The sequence below is a fragment of the Periplaneta americana genome, chromosome 6, assembly GCF_040183065.1.
Source record: "Periplaneta americana isolate PAMFEO1 chromosome 6, P.americana_PAMFEO1_priV1, whole genome shotgun sequence".
NCBI lineage: Eukaryota > Metazoa > Arthropoda > Insecta > Blattodea > Blattidae > Periplaneta > Periplaneta americana.
In genome coordinates, this window is record NC_091122.1 from 177,131,231 (window position 1) to 177,148,788 (window position 17,558).

The window sequence follows — 17,558 nt, forward strand, 5'->3', positions numbered from 1 at the left end:
AAAAATAGTGTCCCCTGTACGTCCAAAATTATTCAAGGTATGAAGTTTTGAAATGAACACACTGTACATATGATCTCCGGTCCGAAAAGCCGCCTGTATTATTTCGTATGCAAGCCATTACTACTTCCTTGGGGTTGTATGGGTGGATCTTCTTGTAAAAGCACTTCGGTTTGCACCTCTCTGATTAGTGGAAGTCTCCAGAAGATCTGCTCTGGTCCTCGCATCCCGTAACTTTCTCGTGGAGGTGGGGGACAGGGCAGGTATATAGGAGGCGTTGTCCGCGCGCCGTCACATACTTCGCCATGTCGCCGAGGTGGTTCCTGCTGCTAGGCTTGCTCGCCGTGGTTGCCGCCGGGGATAAGCCCAAGGGGTACACCAGCAAGTACGACAACGTGGACGTCGACAGCATCCTGAGCAACAACCGCATCCTCACCAACTACATCAAGTGCATGCTGGACGAGGGGCCCTGCACGCCAGACGGCAGGGAGCTCAAGAGTAAGTCGTCATCATCATCATTATCATCATCATTGCCAGGTTTTTTTGGTGAAACAATTTTGAAAAAATTTTAGTGGAAAATAAATAAAATATAATTTCCTACTTATTATAAAAAAATATGACAGTAATTTCATGGTTATGTTTTTGATCATGTAATGTCATACATATCATGTATTGTGGGTCTCTATCACCACGGCATGGCGCGTCCTCAGGTTGCGGATCGAGGAGACGACCTCCAGATATGGGGGGTAGCTAGAATATATTGAATAAGCAGTCGCGGACAGCCGATAGGGGGTGGTCCTCCAGCTTGGGGGTTGGGCGGAGAGGAGATCCAGTTTGCCTTAAAAAAACTGAAAGTTAGAATTTATAAAACTGTTATTTTACTTGAAGCAAGTAAAGAAAAAGGTTTGGAAGTAAATCCCGAAAAGACAAAGTATATGATTATGTCTCGTGACGAGAATATTGTACGAAATGGAAATATAAAAATTGGAAATTTATCCTTTGAAGAGGTGGAAAAATTCAAATACCTGGGAGCAACAGTAACAAATATAAATGGCATTCGGGAGGAAATTAAACACAGAATAAATATGGGCAATGGCTGTTATTATTCGGTTGAGAAGCTTTTGTCATCCAGTCTGTTATCAAAAAATCTGAAAGTTAGAATTTATGAAACTGTTATTTTACCAGTTGTTCTGTATGGTTGTGAAACTTGGACTCTCACTTTGAGAGAGGAACAGAGTTTGAGGATTTTTGAGAATAAGGTTCTTAGGAAAATATTTGGAGCTAAAGGGGATGAAATTACAAGAGAATGGAGAAAGTTACACAACGCAGAACTGCACACATTGTATTCTTCACCTGACATAATTAGGAACATTATATCCAGACGTTTGAGATGGGCAGGGCATGTAGCACGTATGGGTGAACCCAGAAATGCGTATAGATTGTTAGTTGGAAGACCTTAGAGGGAAAAGACCTTTGGGGAGGCCGAAACGTAGATGGGAGGATATTATTAAAATGGATTTTAGGGAAGTGGGATATGATGATAGAGACTGGATTAATCTTGCTCAGGATAGGGACCGATGGCGGGCTTATGTGAGGGCGGCAATGAACCTCCGGGTTCTCTAAAAGCCATTTGTAAGTAATGTCATACATTCATACACAATCTTAATTAGCAATGATCTTATATAGTGTGTGAATATATATATATATATATATATATATATATATATATATATATATGGGAAATGCCTGCTATTATTCGGTTGAGAAGCTTTTGTCATCTAGTCTGCTGTCAAAAAATCTGAAAGTTAGAATTTATAAAACAGTTATATTACCGGTTGTTCTTTATGGTTGTGGAACTTGGACTCTCACTTTGAGACAGGAACAAAGATTAAGGGTGTTTGAGAATAAGGTTCTTAGTAAAATATTTGAGGCTAAGAGGGATTAAGCTACAGGAGAATGGAGAAAGTTACACAACACAGAGCTGCACGCATTGTATTCTTCACCTGACATAATTAGGAACATTAAATCCAGACGCTTGAGATGGGCAGGGCATGTAGCACGTATGGGCGAATCCAGAAATGCATATAGAGTGTTAGTTGGGAGACAGGAGGCGGAGACGTAGATGGGAGGATAATATTAAAATGTATTTGAGGAAGGTGGGATATGATGATAGAGACTGGATTAATCTTGCTCAGGATAGGGACCGATGGCGGGCTTTTGTGAGGACGGCAATGAACCTGCGGGTTCCTTAAAAGCCATTTGTAAGTAAGTAAGTAAGTAAGTAAGTAGGCTTATTTGTTTTTTGGAAAGGAATTACATGAACTGTCTATAAATAAATGAAGAAACAAAATCAAACTCTGTTCGCTTCGAACATCGTCAGAGACGTAGATATTATTAGCAGCTGTATTGTGTGATGCATACCAAGTGCTTCCACACAGACTTTCATGCTGTGCTGTACGTGTACAGACGAATACTTGCTCTGTGTCTGCAATCAGCTTGTGTAATCGACATATAGCCGCCACGCCTGAGCTGCGGATGGGAGGGGACATTCAGTGGCGGACCGCAAGAAATCATTGACAACGAGATTTCGTTTCTAATCAAGAGAGCTCGTGTTCGAATTCTAATTGAATATTTGACGCTCACTTTACTCTCTCATTATACGAAAAATCTATACTAATAATAAATCTGTAGCCGAAATTTTTCTGGTAATTTTCGATTTTCCAAAAATAATTGGTCCTAACATATATAATTAACCACCCTGAAACCGAAAATCGTTTTTTTTTTTTTTAATTTTTGTTTGTATGTCTGTCTGTATGTTTGTTACCTTTTCACGCGATAATGGCTGAACGGATTTCGATGAAATTTGGAATATAAATTAAGTTCGTTGTAACTTAGATTTTAGGCTATATGGCATTCAAAATACATTATTTAAAAGGGGGTTATAAGGGGGCCTGAATTAAATAAATCGAAATATCTCCCTTATTATTAATTATCATGAAAAATATTACATAACAAAAGTTTCTTTAAAAATAATTTGCGATAAGTTTTATTCCTTGAAAAATTTTGATAGGACTGATATTTAATGAGATAAATGAGTTTTAAAATTAAAATAACTGCCATCTAATGCCGTGTAATGAATTAAAAAACAAATGACTTCGTCTATAAGGGGCCTTAGACAGCAACAATCGAAAGCTCTGAAAGATAACCTACAGAGAATGTTTCTGTGTTTGTATGAAGTAATATCGAAAGCTAAATTAACCGATTTGTATAATTAATTTTTATTTCACCATTGGAAAGTGTAGTTTCTCTAGATGGACATAATGCTATAATGTTATTACAGTAACTTCTGATATAATATAATATAATATATAATATAATATAATATAATATAATATAGTATAATATAGTATAATATAATGTAATTTAAGTTATTTGAAGGGTTCAGAACCATAGTGGGCCAAGCGCCATTTACTGAATACGTAGAAAACAAGGGTTAAAATTAAGTTATTACCATAATTCAATGGAACCATATAGCAAGTAATATAAAATTTACACATTAAAACTAAATGATATGTCAATCTTCATTAAACTATAGTTGCATGTAATAACAAATAAGAAACATGTTAAAGTTATTGTCATTGCACCAAATGAGTGTCTCTGGACCAAAATGATCGCAATTTAATTATTTAAATACAATTTCAATTAAGTAACATATTAAACGATTTATCCTTCTATCAAACACGAATGTTCCCTGGATCAAACGTCCTATTTTAATTATGTAATTACTTTATATTTATTTCTAACGGGTGCAGCGGAGCGCACGGGTACGGCTAGTAATAAAATATGTTATAAAACACTCGATATTCTGAGAGGTAGCAGTATTAGTCAAAACAAGGAAAGTTTCATAAACATGGGTCCTAAAAGTGTTATCTTTCTAGACATGATCAACATTAACATAATAGGAAATGCTCAATGTGGTTTCCATTCATTGAAACGCATCCTTCTGCCCTACATCTTACGAAATAACACCTTGTTACTCTTTTGTTTACTGCATTTCCGATATGTTACTGTATACCAGCGATGGCGAAAATGTAGTTGTGCGCCGAGCCACTGTGTAACCTGCAACGTGCATAGCACCTATGAAGGGAGGAAGACACCCGAAGGGGAAGTGAAGCAACTGTCTGACTTATTAACGGATTTTCATTTTCCTTACGTCAAGCACTTAAATATAATTTTATACAATATAAGGCTACAAACTAATGTTTAGTACGTGTAACGAAGAAAGGAATGAAGAATAAATGAACAATATCACAACCTAAAATTAACTGTCTTCAGAATGTCTCTGCGACAAAGTTTCAAAATCAGGAATTATGTCACTTACTGCCAATCGTAGTTGATCACGAAGGTATTTGTCTGTCAGTCGTAATCTAAATTAGGCTTTCACTATTTTCATTGTTGAAAATAATTTTTTACAAACGTAAGTTGTAGCGAACATGGCTTCAACAGAGCAAGCGAAAGAACGAAGCTTCGGATATTTATTTTTTGGCAAAGATTTGAAAGTTCAACATTTGTCAAGTCCTTACATCTAGTTTTCATTTAACATCACATAGTAAATCAGTGAGTTCAAATTGAAGAGCTAACCGCATTAATCGTACATCTGCTGAAAAAGGTTCGACGTACAGAGATGATGATGATGATATTATTATTATTATTATTATTATTATTATTATTATTATTAACACCTAAATTTTAATGTTTCATGAGTAACATGTAGTATAATGCCGTTTTATGTTATACAACCGTTTTCCTCGTAATACTCATGAACAAATCATACATTTAATATTCTCATCATATTGGCAGCAAAAAAATGCGTCCTCCCATCCTATTTGAAACTTTCGTTTTTGTAGAGGTACATGGTTTCGAGAGAGATATATGCCACTCGCAGGTCAGAGACAAATACAAATGGAACGGAGTTTGACTCCAGTGAGTGAGAGGGTGGGGGTTGGGGAAGGTTAGAAGCAAGAGAAATGCATAGCTCTCACTGCGAGCCACAATGTTCTCGCGAGTCGCATTCTCGCCACGGCTGCTGTCTACACAATAAGAAACAATCAAAGAGCTTACATTAGAAGATATCCTGTTCTTACAATACCAGTACCAAAGCTGTTGCTTCATACAAATGTAATTTTAGAATCCTTGTTATTAGATTTTGTTTTCTTGCTTCGATCAATACTATCACCTTTCAGAATATTAATTTTTTAACTTGGAAGTCACATTGAGCATCTTCTATGGCGGTTATGAACAAGGACTCATGTTTCAGAAGGCATTAATTTTATGACTCATGTTTATTAGACTGAATTTTTCTGTTTTGATGAATACTATCTTACTTTCTTACGAATGGCTTTTAAGGAATCCGGAGGTTCATTGCCCGCCATCGGTCCCTATCCTGAGCAAGATTAATCCAGTCCCTGTAATCATATCCCACTTCCCTCAAATCCGTTTTAATATTATCTTCCCATCTACGTCTCGATCTCACCAAAAGGTCCTTTCCCCTCAGGTCTTCCAACTAACACTCTACAAGCATTTCTGGATTCGCCCATACGTGCTACATGCCCTGCCCATCTCAAACATTTGGATTTAATATTCCTAATTATGTCAGGTGAAGAATACAATGCGTGCAGCTCTCCGTTGTGTAACTTTGTCCATCCTCCTGTAACTTCATCCCTCTTAACCCCAAATATTTTCCTAAGCACTTTATTCTCGAATACACTTTATCTCTGCTCCTCTCTCAAAGTGAGAGTCCAAGTTTCACAACCATAAAGAACAACCGGTAATATAACTGTTTTATAAATTCTAACTTTTAGTTCTTTTTGAGAGCAGACTGGATGACAAAAACTTCTGAACCGAATAATAGCAGGCATTTCCCATATTTCTTTTAGGTTTAATTTCCTCTGGAATGTCATTTATATATGCTACTGTTGCCCCAATGTACTTGAATTTTTCCACCATTTCAAAGGATACATTTCCAATTTTTGTATTTCCATTTCGCACTATTATGTTCTGATCACGAGACATAATCATATACAGTACTTTGTTTTTCGGGATTTACTTCCAAACACCTATCTCTTTACTTACTTCCAATAAAATTCCCGTGTTTTCCCTAATCGTTTGTGGATTTTCTCATAACATATTCACGTCATCCGCACAAATAAGCAGCTAATGTAACCGGGTCATTCCAAACCCTCTCTGTTTTCCTGGACTTTGCTAATGGATGAATGCTACCACTTAAAAAAATGTTGAATGCTTTTTCTTTAACACCCAGTATAAAATATTGTGATGCTCAAACATACCTATGTGGAGATTTCCGAAGAAATACACATTTCAGCAACTCTGATATCGAAGAAGTCGTTTTAAACTTTCAATATGTCGGTCTGTGTACAGCTAGTATCCTAAACTACTAGATTTTGTTCGTATTCAATATCTACGAGTGAACTCATCCAGGAATGATGAACAAGAAATATTTATTTATTGAAATGGTAGCTATAAACGTAACAAAATTGTCATACATTCGTTCCAGTGTCTCCTGTTGATCACACAACGAACATAGGGGGCTTTGTTTTATACCGAGGCGATGCAGGTGATGGGGTAGACAGTCATGGCCGAAGAGGAGACGAAATTCTACAACGACTATACATATTGAGGAATCCAGGATACGTTTTATAGTTTTACTCTATTCTTTGCCTGAAGTTCTTGTTGATAATAATAATAATAATAATAATAATAATAATAATAATAATAATAATAGTTTTATTTTCCCTGGCAGAGTTAAGGCCATCAGGCCTTTTCTTCCACTCAACCAGGATCAAATCACATACAAAAAAATACATACCAGTATACAAATATTAACTTAAAAATAATATTAAACATAATTAAGTAAAAAAGAGAGATTGAATACATATACACAATCAGAATTAACTTTAAAGTAACAATAATAAAAAAATATATATAATAAAAAAGAGACTGAATACATAATCACAAACAGGAAAATACATCTAGTATACAGTATTAACTTAAAAAAAAGGAATTAATACATATGAATATAATCTCACAATTAAAGGAATAGCAGAATTAGTATGATCAGCACAGCACGGGTTACATTGAGACAATGACAATTACCTGGATATTAGTGTTAATGGAAAAATAAAGTAATGACTGTGTAAAATAATAATAATAATAATAATAATAATAATAATAATAATAATAAATTAAAATTATACCTAAAAACTAATTCTTTGCATTTAAAATATATCTAAACAACCTAATTTTAAACAACTGGGGACTAAGACTACCCCTGATTTCCAGCGGCAGCGAATTCCATGAGCGGGCCATGGCTATTGAGAAAGAACTTGAGTACAGAGATGTCTGATGACGTGGTATTGATAGCAACAGATTGTGCTGTGAACGTGTATTACGATTATGATGTGAAGCTAGGAGAGTAAACCGAGAGGCAAGGTAGTTGGGTGTGGAATCATGTATAATTCGATATAGCAGGCAAAGAGAATGTACTAAACGTCGATCTTGCAAGCGGAGCCAGGAGAGTCGTAGAAAATATTCCGATATAATATGATCATGTTGATACTTGAAACAAATAAAAAACACTAATATTAATATTACTAATAAGTCTTTTGTTTGGAATGCTGTTGGTTCATATTTCGGCTGTAGGATGCGGAAGTCTTTCTAGACTAGGACATCAGGGATCTCGTTTCCTTCCACACAGCAATGTCCAGGGATCCATTCTTCTTGGATAGTAACTATTTGTGCAGTGTTCTACTTTCCCCTATTTCAGAAAACAGACAATTCCATAGCATTTATGGGACTTATTCAGAATCTAACAGGGAATATGGCCAACATAATATATTCACTGATCTTTTTTTGTCAGTTGTTGTTAGGCAGTAAGTTCCGCTTCCGGTTGTGAGGTGTCATGCAGTAATTCCAGTTGTGTCGCGTGTTTCCGGATTTCTATGACGATAGTTTTCTTTATTTACACGCGCTTGTGAAACACCCTGTCGTAAGTGGTTGTGTCTATACGAGTTTCTAGTTATTTGTACCTCCAGGCGCTCCCAGAGCAATAACTAATCACGCCTACTTTCTCCTGTACCCCACCTTGCCTCTCAATAACGTAAACTTGTCGTCTAACTCCGTACAGTCGGAACGTTTTATAGATGTTGAATAATAGGCTATAAGCCGACATCCAATTGCATCATCATCTCCTCCATTACGTTTCCTATGTAATACTAATTAATCTCAAACTGCACGTAGATGTCGTAAAATCTTTCTTTAACGTTTTGAAAATACACGGGAGGCAATATTTTCACGAAAAATAAACAAAATCTTATAACACGTGAAGTTATTTAATGAGAATGCAGTTTTGCAGCGAGTTGGAAATCAAGCTGTGTAAATACGAACAGCTAATAGATACACGACAAAAGAAACCTTCTTGCGTAGAAGTACTTCAGAATCAAGTGGACAATGCTATAAATTTCAAATTTCAAATTTATTTACAATTTACATTTGAATTGAATACATATGAATAGATACCCGAAATGAGCATATGCTCGTGCTCGGGTACAGTCCAGTAGTCTACATAAATTTTACAGGGTTCAAGTAATAATGCTGATGATATAAAGAATAGTAACAATAATAATAATAATAATAATAATAATAATAATAATAATAATAATAATAGTGATAAAACAAAAATATTTACAATAATAAAATAAATACTAAGACGGATAAAATAAAATATAAAACCACTAGCGAGAGTTAACACAACTTAAATAAGCATATAATAACCGGAAAAAATGCCAAACTCGACAATCAACAGAAAAGTTCGTTGTATCGCAGACGAAAGCAACCGCCGTATTGACATTGTGTTGTGCATTAATGGTAGTAGTGGGGAGCCGAAAGTCTACGTAACTGCCGTTCTCTTCTAATCTTCTCGTACAATCATGGGAAGTTAATTATGAAAAAAAAAAAAACAAAATGTCTACGAGTCAAACTGTTCATTATTACCAGGATAAATACAAATAATACTGAAATATATTAATCGAGTTTCAGTTATAGATCTCTCCTTTTGTGCAAGAGGTATCATATCAAAATATTTTATGAATGGCGGGGAAAATATAAATTTCAATAACTCTCTAGTGACAAGTACAATCAAGTGTATCTGTGGCGATGCTAAGAAAATCATTTATTGGAGATATACACTGTTATTAATTAAGAAAATGATTTATTTATATTTATTACAATGTTTTATCTTATAGGTTACATGCATCAGATAAATACAATAAAAATTAGTACCATATAATGCTAGTAATGCTTAAAAAAATTATAATAAAATTTTCCAAATATCATACAAACATTTTCACTTTATTTTTAAACTTAAGAATGTGTAAATTGCTTAGGTCTGGATTATTTTTCAATACTGAATTGTATAGTCTTGGTCCATAATTCCTACTGTGTCTTAATCCAGCTGTAGTGTGGCATTTAGGTTCTGCCAAAAGAGTTGGGACATTTCTTCTGGTGTTATGTATATGTTTTTCAGTTATAAAATTCATTCGAGCCTAACCAATTCCTTTTGGTTGGACAAAGAAATTCATTCTCAATCCACTGATACCATATTTATTCCCCTAATAAACTAAGGGCCGTATTCATAGACGAGACTTCGGACCAAAGTTGACTTTGGAAAGTACAAAGTCACCATTTTCCTATTCACATTCGACGCTTTGAGGAAAGTAAACTTCAATCATGACTTTACTTCGAAGTCGCCGAAAATCTAGACTTTGACTTTGACTTTCGTTCGTGGACAAAAGGAAAATGACTGATATTTGGGAAATTGTTGAATTTGCCGAGAATATTGAAGACATCCAGGAGGTTATTAAAGCTACTCATGTTCCTTAGCGTAATATTATAGATTATAAGTTCAAATCAAGGTACAGATTTGATAAACAGACAGTATTAAATATCCTCATGTTTCAACTTTCATTGATGAATAAACAAATAGGATTATCTGTTCCACCAATAATGTTAGGAGAAAATACACAAACGGTTAGGCAAAACACAGAAATTTTACTTGAAGCAAGTAAAGCGATCGGTTTGGAAGTAAATCCCGAAAAGACAAAGTATATGATTATGTCTCGTGACCAGAATACTGTACGAAATAGAAATATAAAAATTGGAGATTTATCCTTCGAAGAGGTGGAAAAATTCAAATATCTTGGAGCAACAGTAACAAATATAAATGATACTCGAGAGGAAATTAAACGCAGAATAAATATGGGAAATGCCTGTTATTATTCGGTTGAGAAGCTCTTATCATCCAGTCTGCTGTCCAAAAATCTGAAAGTTAGAATTTATAAAACAGTTATATTACCGGTTATTCTGTATGGGTGTGAAACTTGGACTCTCACTCTGAGAGAGGAACATAGATTAAGGGTTTTTGAGAATAAGGTGCTTAGGAAAATATTTGGGGCTAAGCGGGATGAAGTTACAGGAGAATGGAGAAAGTTACACAACACAGAACTGCACGCATTGTATTCTTCACCTGACATAATTAGGAACTTAAAATCCAGACGTTTGAGATGGGCAGGGCATGTAGCACGTATGGGCGAATCCAGGAATGCATATGGTGTGTTAGTTGGGAGACCGGAGGGAAGAAGACCTTTAGGGAGGCCGAGACGTAGATGGGAGGATAATATTAGAATGGATTTGAGGGAGGTGGGGTATGATGATAGAGACTGGATTAATCTTGCACAGGATAGGGACCGATGGCGGGCTTATGTGAGGGCGGCAATGAACCTTCGGGTTCCTTAAAAGCCATTTGTAAGTAAGTTCCACCTATAAATAATACAATTTATTTCACCGCGATTTTACTCTATAGGTAAGGATTAATAGCTTAATATTGATTTTTACTATTTAATTATATAGAGAGTAGGTTATACAGTTGGAAATGCAGTCGTCATAATAATGTTTTCTGCATATTGATTTCAGATAATTTGTAAGTAATTTCTGCACACATACAGAGAATAAATCTGCCAACTGTCAGCAGGATAATATGTCTCTTTCATAGTCTGTCATTGGTGAAATCTTATCTTCCATATCTTCAGAACAAAATTATTTTACAATAAAATAATTTGAGGGCTCAATGTGAAACTAACATAACTACAATAGATGTTTTATTCACAACAAAATTCTTAACAGGCAATACTATTTCAGATAAACTATACCATCATGTTTTGTAGTTATGAATGTGTTATATACAAGAATGTTCGAACTGAGTTACGATTTTTTGTGGCCAGGTAGAAAAACAAATTATTATCGATTGGTGTAAAGATCTAAAAATGTCAATTTTTGTACTTTCGTTAGTTTCACAATAAGCCCTCGAATAATATTATTATTCCTATGTAAAGCTGCAAGAACGGTTACATGTACCGATGTTCAATTGTTTCATTGATTTGTGACTCGAAAGATGGCTTTGATTGTTGCAATGCCTACTCTATTTCAATTATACAGAGTGATTTATATAGAACTGACACATTTCTTTTATTAATTGTTTCAAAACGAATTGTGCTAGCGACAACTTATTATACCTAAAATGCAGAGGAATTTTGGGATATTATTTACCTCTATAGCAAATGTTGAAAATGTCCTCCATCCTGCATAAGGCACAACTCAATACGTCGTTCCATTTACTGGCCACTCGTTGGAGGACTCTGTTGTCAATAGCTTGAATCTCCTGTGTGATGTTGTGCTTCAGATCGTCCAATGTCTGGGGACGTGTGGCGTAAACCCTGTCTTTAAAGTAACCCCATAGAAAGAAGTCCGGCGTTGTCAAATCCGGAGATCTCGGTGGCCACAGGTTCCTCAAAATTATTCGGTCGTCAAAGAAACTTGCAATTAGTTCCATGGATTCATTTGATGTATGGCATGTAGCGCCATCTTGCTGAAAATATCCTTGACTCAGGTCTACATCGTCCAGTTGCTCAACAAACTGAAAGACAAACATCTTAATGATTTTTTGGGTGACTGCTCCAGTCGTGCTCTTACGTCAACAACAACCGTGGGAAGCCTAGATGAACGATGCTTGCCCTTTTCACTCACCAGAGATCCAGTTGTTTCCAATTTGTTTACCAGTCCCAGTATTGTGTTTCTTTTGGGAGGATTGCGAACACCAAATTCTCTCTGGTATGTCCTTTGAGTAGCTGTAATTGAATTCGTAATCCAGTATTGCTTCACAAGGAAGAGTCGTTGATTTAATGTGTACTGCATTTTCACGTTGACACAAAATGTCGAAAACAGCTGCCAACAATAGGAATAAAACATAAACATCTGCGCATCTAGTGCTGCCAACGATAGGAATAAAACAAACATCTGCGCATCTAGTGACAAGGAATCGAAACTCCAGAACATTCTGCTTAATTTGGTGCTAAAATTGGGTCAGTGCTGCCAACAATAGGAATAAAACATAAACATCTGCGCATCTAGTGACAAGGAATCGAAACTCCAGAACATTCTGCTTAATTTGGTGCTAAAATTGGGTCATTGAATGAATTTCCAACGGAATAATTAAAGAAAGAAATGTGTCAGTTCTATATAAATCACTCTGTATATTAATTTAATTCGTTTAGAAGGCAGTGATTTTGATTGCCAACATTAGAACAAGTTCGTCAAATCTAGACTTACTAAAGCCAAAGTCAAAGTCTCACAAGTATTGTCTATGAATAGGACTTTTAACAAAGTTAAACTTTACTACGAAAGTCGACTTTGGGAAGTCTTCATCCAAAGTCTCGTTTATGAATACGGCCCTAAGTCATAGATGGCTTTTACTTTTGTTTCTACGGAAACGTTTTTGTTCGAAATACAAGAAGAAAAATGGTAGCGTTTTGACCAAGAAATTTAATTCCGACGTCGCTATGGAAACAGGGGTGTAAGTGGTTTGTGCCATGTTCCGTCTCGCTCTATTCTCAGCTTAATGTACCTCCTCGATGTTTTTCACACAATAGTCATGAAAATATTGGGTCTATGGATATTCATGACATACATTCATGAATATCAAATAAAATATATTATGGTATTAAAGAAATTAGGCCTACATGTTGTATACACACTTTAATCTGAGTAGAGACATTTCATGCAATCATGTTTTATTTAACGACGCTCGCAACTGCCGAGTTTATATCAGCGTCGCCGGTGTGCCGGAATTTTGTCCCGCGGGAGTTCTTTAAGCATACTTAAATGCCATCGACCTGGGCCGGGATCGAACTCGCAACTTCGGGCACAGACATTTTCTTAAATCCCTGTTTATTATGTTTTGTTTTATTATGACGCATTAAAACGCATGTATGTGCACCTGTTTTTCTGTCTTGTGATAAAAGCAGAGTATAATTTAAAAAGCCGCTTGTGAATTAGTTATTAGGTGGTTTAAATATGGTGTAATTAAAGTAAGCAAAGATTTTTGTTCAATACAATCTTAACTCTCAAGTATACAGGAACTCTAGAAGGATGTTGGATTGTACCTGTACATACATCTGTCCTCAATGCAGGGTACTTAGTGGACCAGAAAAAGGACGATGGATTTTGTTCACAGCTCTCACTTGCAAGGACAAAATTTCTTTAACTGGCACGAATCTGCTACGAGGATTCCTTGACTTCATCTAGTATCGAAAAGAGATAATAATGAAGAGTTCGCGAGAAAAACGATGAATGTCACATTTCCATTAAGGATTAGATAATGATCTAATTGAGTCTATAACTGCAAGATGTAGTGCTGTTTCTATAGAAAATAAAGGGAAGGGTTACTGTATTCGTGGTGATAATTCTCCTTTTTACCATTTTTCATAAGAACATTAAATTTCGCTGTGATCCATTGAATTAGATAATGACATCAACCTTAAGAAAACTGTGACATGCATCGTTTTTCCCGCGAACTATTCAATTTTCATCTCTCCTTGACGAACACGGCAATCCTTTCTCATCGAGGACGTCTGCGTTAACAGTTACATCTTTAAATGGACATGAATTGGACGCAATTTGTATGTGAGATATAACTATTCCCTGATGAAATTCTCCAATGATTTAGGCACTCCGTACAAGGGATGTGTTTGCACATGCTTTCCTGTAACGCCGGATATGCCATCTGCTTCAGAACAATCGACCAAACCTCTTATCTTATTGCATGGCTACACCTTAACGTTGTCATCTCTCCATTAAATGTATTACTAATTTAGCATCAAGGTCATTGGCCGTTGTTGCTGTGTAGGTGTTAATGAATAACGTGTGTCATACACCTAACACTTTCAGTGACATTCTTAGCCAGTTGCATCAAAATTAGACTTTATATCAGCGGTTCCCAATTATTTTACAAGGGCCACATATTTTTTTTATTTTGATGAGAAATGAGCATGAGAAAAAAATGTTTATATTTTTTGATTAAATACAGTTTTAAAAGTGTTTTTCAAGATATCCAATATTTGTTAACAATGACTTATATTTTTACTACGAAAAAAAAAAAGTCGAAAAATCGAAAGAGAATTGGGAGGACAAATTTAAAAGGTACGCAAAACGCGTCCTTGCAAGGGGTTTGGGGGCTGTACAAAACTAAATATGTGAGCTCCAAGCCTGTTGGCCACTAGTCTCACTCCGGGTTACGCTGCTCCACTGAAGGAACTCTAGAAAATTTTGAAGGGGAAGCCGAAATTGGACGTAACCTCTTAGGTACCACATACGCGAGGAGGACTGAGATTTGATCAAGTGATCACGGTACGGGAAGAGGAAGAGCTGGCTGGTGTTCGCCGTTAGGATGGCAAGACGCTGTCATCTGTATTTTTTACTAACTCTGTTAGCAAATATTTTTATATCTATTTCATATGTAATTGAAGCCAGAACTTCTTAATGAGAGAAGCGAGTATTGTCCTCCTAATGGTTATGTCGCAGGTTCTTCGAAAGAGACAGTTACTTACTTAACGGGACAGTTTTATTTCAGTTATTTTGAAGGAAAAGTACCCTTTTAAGTAACTATCACGTGATTTACCCGTTTCGATGACCCTGTGGTTATTTTTTGAAAGGACAAAGTACAGGGACATCATTTTATTTTTACTTCAATTATTATTGTACCTGAGTTTTGAATGCACTTCACTCCCATCCCTTCTACTAATGAAGTTCAACCGTCCTCCACACAGATCCAAGACCGCATATACAGTCATAGTAGCCTTACGGTCATAGTAAACAGTACGTTCCAAAAATATGTTCGACTTTCCCAGTGACGAAAGAGCTTTCAATATTGCATCATTTTCCATTTGCCTACGTCGCATCCCGGTTCCCCCCCCCCCCGCCTCTATTCGCATCTCTGTAAATGCTAGTGGCTGGGCTGTCTTAGCTCTTTTCTGAAAACCTTAATTTCTGTTAGAGATTGGACGTCTACGTAATATTATACCCGTACAATTGTTTAAAATAACTTAAATAAAAGTAATTAACTGTCACGTGATTTGCTTCCTTTCTACGACTCTGCGACATAACCACTTGGACGGACAGTAGATAGCATGTCTGAGTAATTGTATCTTTTTGGATCGGGCAGAAGTGAAGATTGAATTTACAGTACGTAAGGTACTCTTTTATAGAGTAGGTACAGAATTATTTCAACATGAGTTACTAGTACGAAGGACGAACCTGGTAATTGGAATTACGTACAATAGTCTATAGTGCTATAATATGCACATTAGAATTGAAGCCTGTATCGAAATGAACGGCCACCATTTTCAAAAATGTGTTTAAATATCCGAATTATGATTATTTTTCAATTTAACTTCATTCTCTATATTGTACGCTAATGTGTTATATAATATACACTGCATAATGAATACGTCCGAATGGATAGCTCAGTTCGTGAGTAAAAACACTTATTGTTAATACTGTACTGTATTTTGATTAAACAAAAACCTAATGAAAATTATCAAACTCAAAATCACGATATTTTTTAGTTTACGTAAATGGATGAACTGCTTTTCATCTTTCCTATACCTAGCAAAGTGATTTGTTTGCATATTACGCCAGTATCATCGAACTCCAGTCGTGGTAGGAGGTAGCAAACTGTGTTTCCGGTTCTTAATCGTTGATGCAAAGGTATAGCCAGGTTAATATTAGAAATATTAGTAAAAATAAAATGATGTCCCTGTACCTTACAACCCGGTCGGGACAAGTTACGTGGCTGAGGTTTTTCCGGGGTTTTCCCTCAACCCATTTTGATCAAATGCTGGGTAACTCGGTACTGGACACCGAACTAATTTCACGGGCATTATCACCTTCACTTCACTCAGACGCTAAATAACCTGACAAGTTGATACAGCGTCGTAAAATAAAAAAAGAGTATCTTACAATGTGTAGACTTACACCTACAGTTCAACAATAGAAGGTTGGATAAGACCTTAAATTTTGTACACTGAAAGGTCGCATTTATAATGAATTTTCCACGAAAAAAAAAAATGTTCGAAATCGACCTATAAGACAGTTAAATATTACTTGGAATATTAGTAATAGTTTGCTAGTTTGGAAGCCCTGATGCTGTCGCTCGGAAGAAGGCAAGCTCTGTGTAGCACCTGTGTTGCTGGGCAATGACTGGCAGTCTGACAGAACATAACAGTGTACTGTAGCTATGAAGCTACAGGTTTAATTTGAGAGAAATTGAATACCATACTAGTCTAATTGTTCTCGTGATGGAATCTTTCACAATATACACGAGCAATTACTAACTTGAATTAAATTATATTAATCAATTAAAGATAATCTCAAGTTACTATTGGAAATACTACTTACTTGTTAGCTATTTCTTTTTGTGTTTCAAAGAGAAACGATTACATCGATGTATAATTACTAAAATAAAGGTAGGGTAAGTTATCAATTTGTCTAGTTAGTGATTCAATAGAAAATTCACGTTGTACAATACTTAAAATAATTTTGAGGTTTGAAGGTAACTTCACATAGCTAAATGTATTGAAAATTACATTAGATTTTTAAAGAAAGTATTTGTTTTATTTCTGTGACTATTAAATTTATTTTACGTCGAGCGCAAGAACATAATATCAAAAATATAACACATAGCAATAATTGTTGGTTCATTGCATAATTGTTTACTACATATTTATCATCTAACATAATTTCTCCTGAACGTCGTACCGTCTTAGCGTATGTTCTTATGGGCAGTAGTTTAAATTGCAGATGACACAAGTATAGTAATTACAGCCAATAACTCCAACACATTCCAATCTTCAACAGGGGAAATTCTCTTCAAAATATGTGACTGGTTCTCAGTCAATAAATTAGTATTAAATTGTAACAAAACAAACATAATTAAATTTAAATCCTGTCCAAATTCAACCTCGCAAATTTCTAGCGCAATAATCAACAATAGATCCCTATTAGAAACAACAACAACCAAATTTCTTGGCTTAAAATCGATAATGTGTTACACTGGAAAAATTATATTAAAGAAATTACCCCCAAACTAAATCCAG

At 35.6% G+C, this 17,558-nt stretch overlaps 1 protein-coding gene across 1 annotated transcript in view; it reads left to right on the forward strand.

Moving 5' to 3' along the window:
- The first annotated feature begins 273 nt into the window (after nucleotides 1–273).
- The window catches only part of LOC138702075 (ejaculatory bulb-specific protein 3-like), a 34,910-nt gene continuing 17,625 nt past the window's right edge, over nucleotides 274–17,558 (forward strand). Inside the window, exon 1 of the mRNA XM_069829616.1 lies at nucleotides 274–495. Coding sequence (XP_069685717.1) covers nucleotides 303–495 — 193 coding nt within the window. The 5' untranslated portion in view covers nucleotides 274–302. The remainder of the gene's footprint in view (nucleotides 496–17,558) is intronic.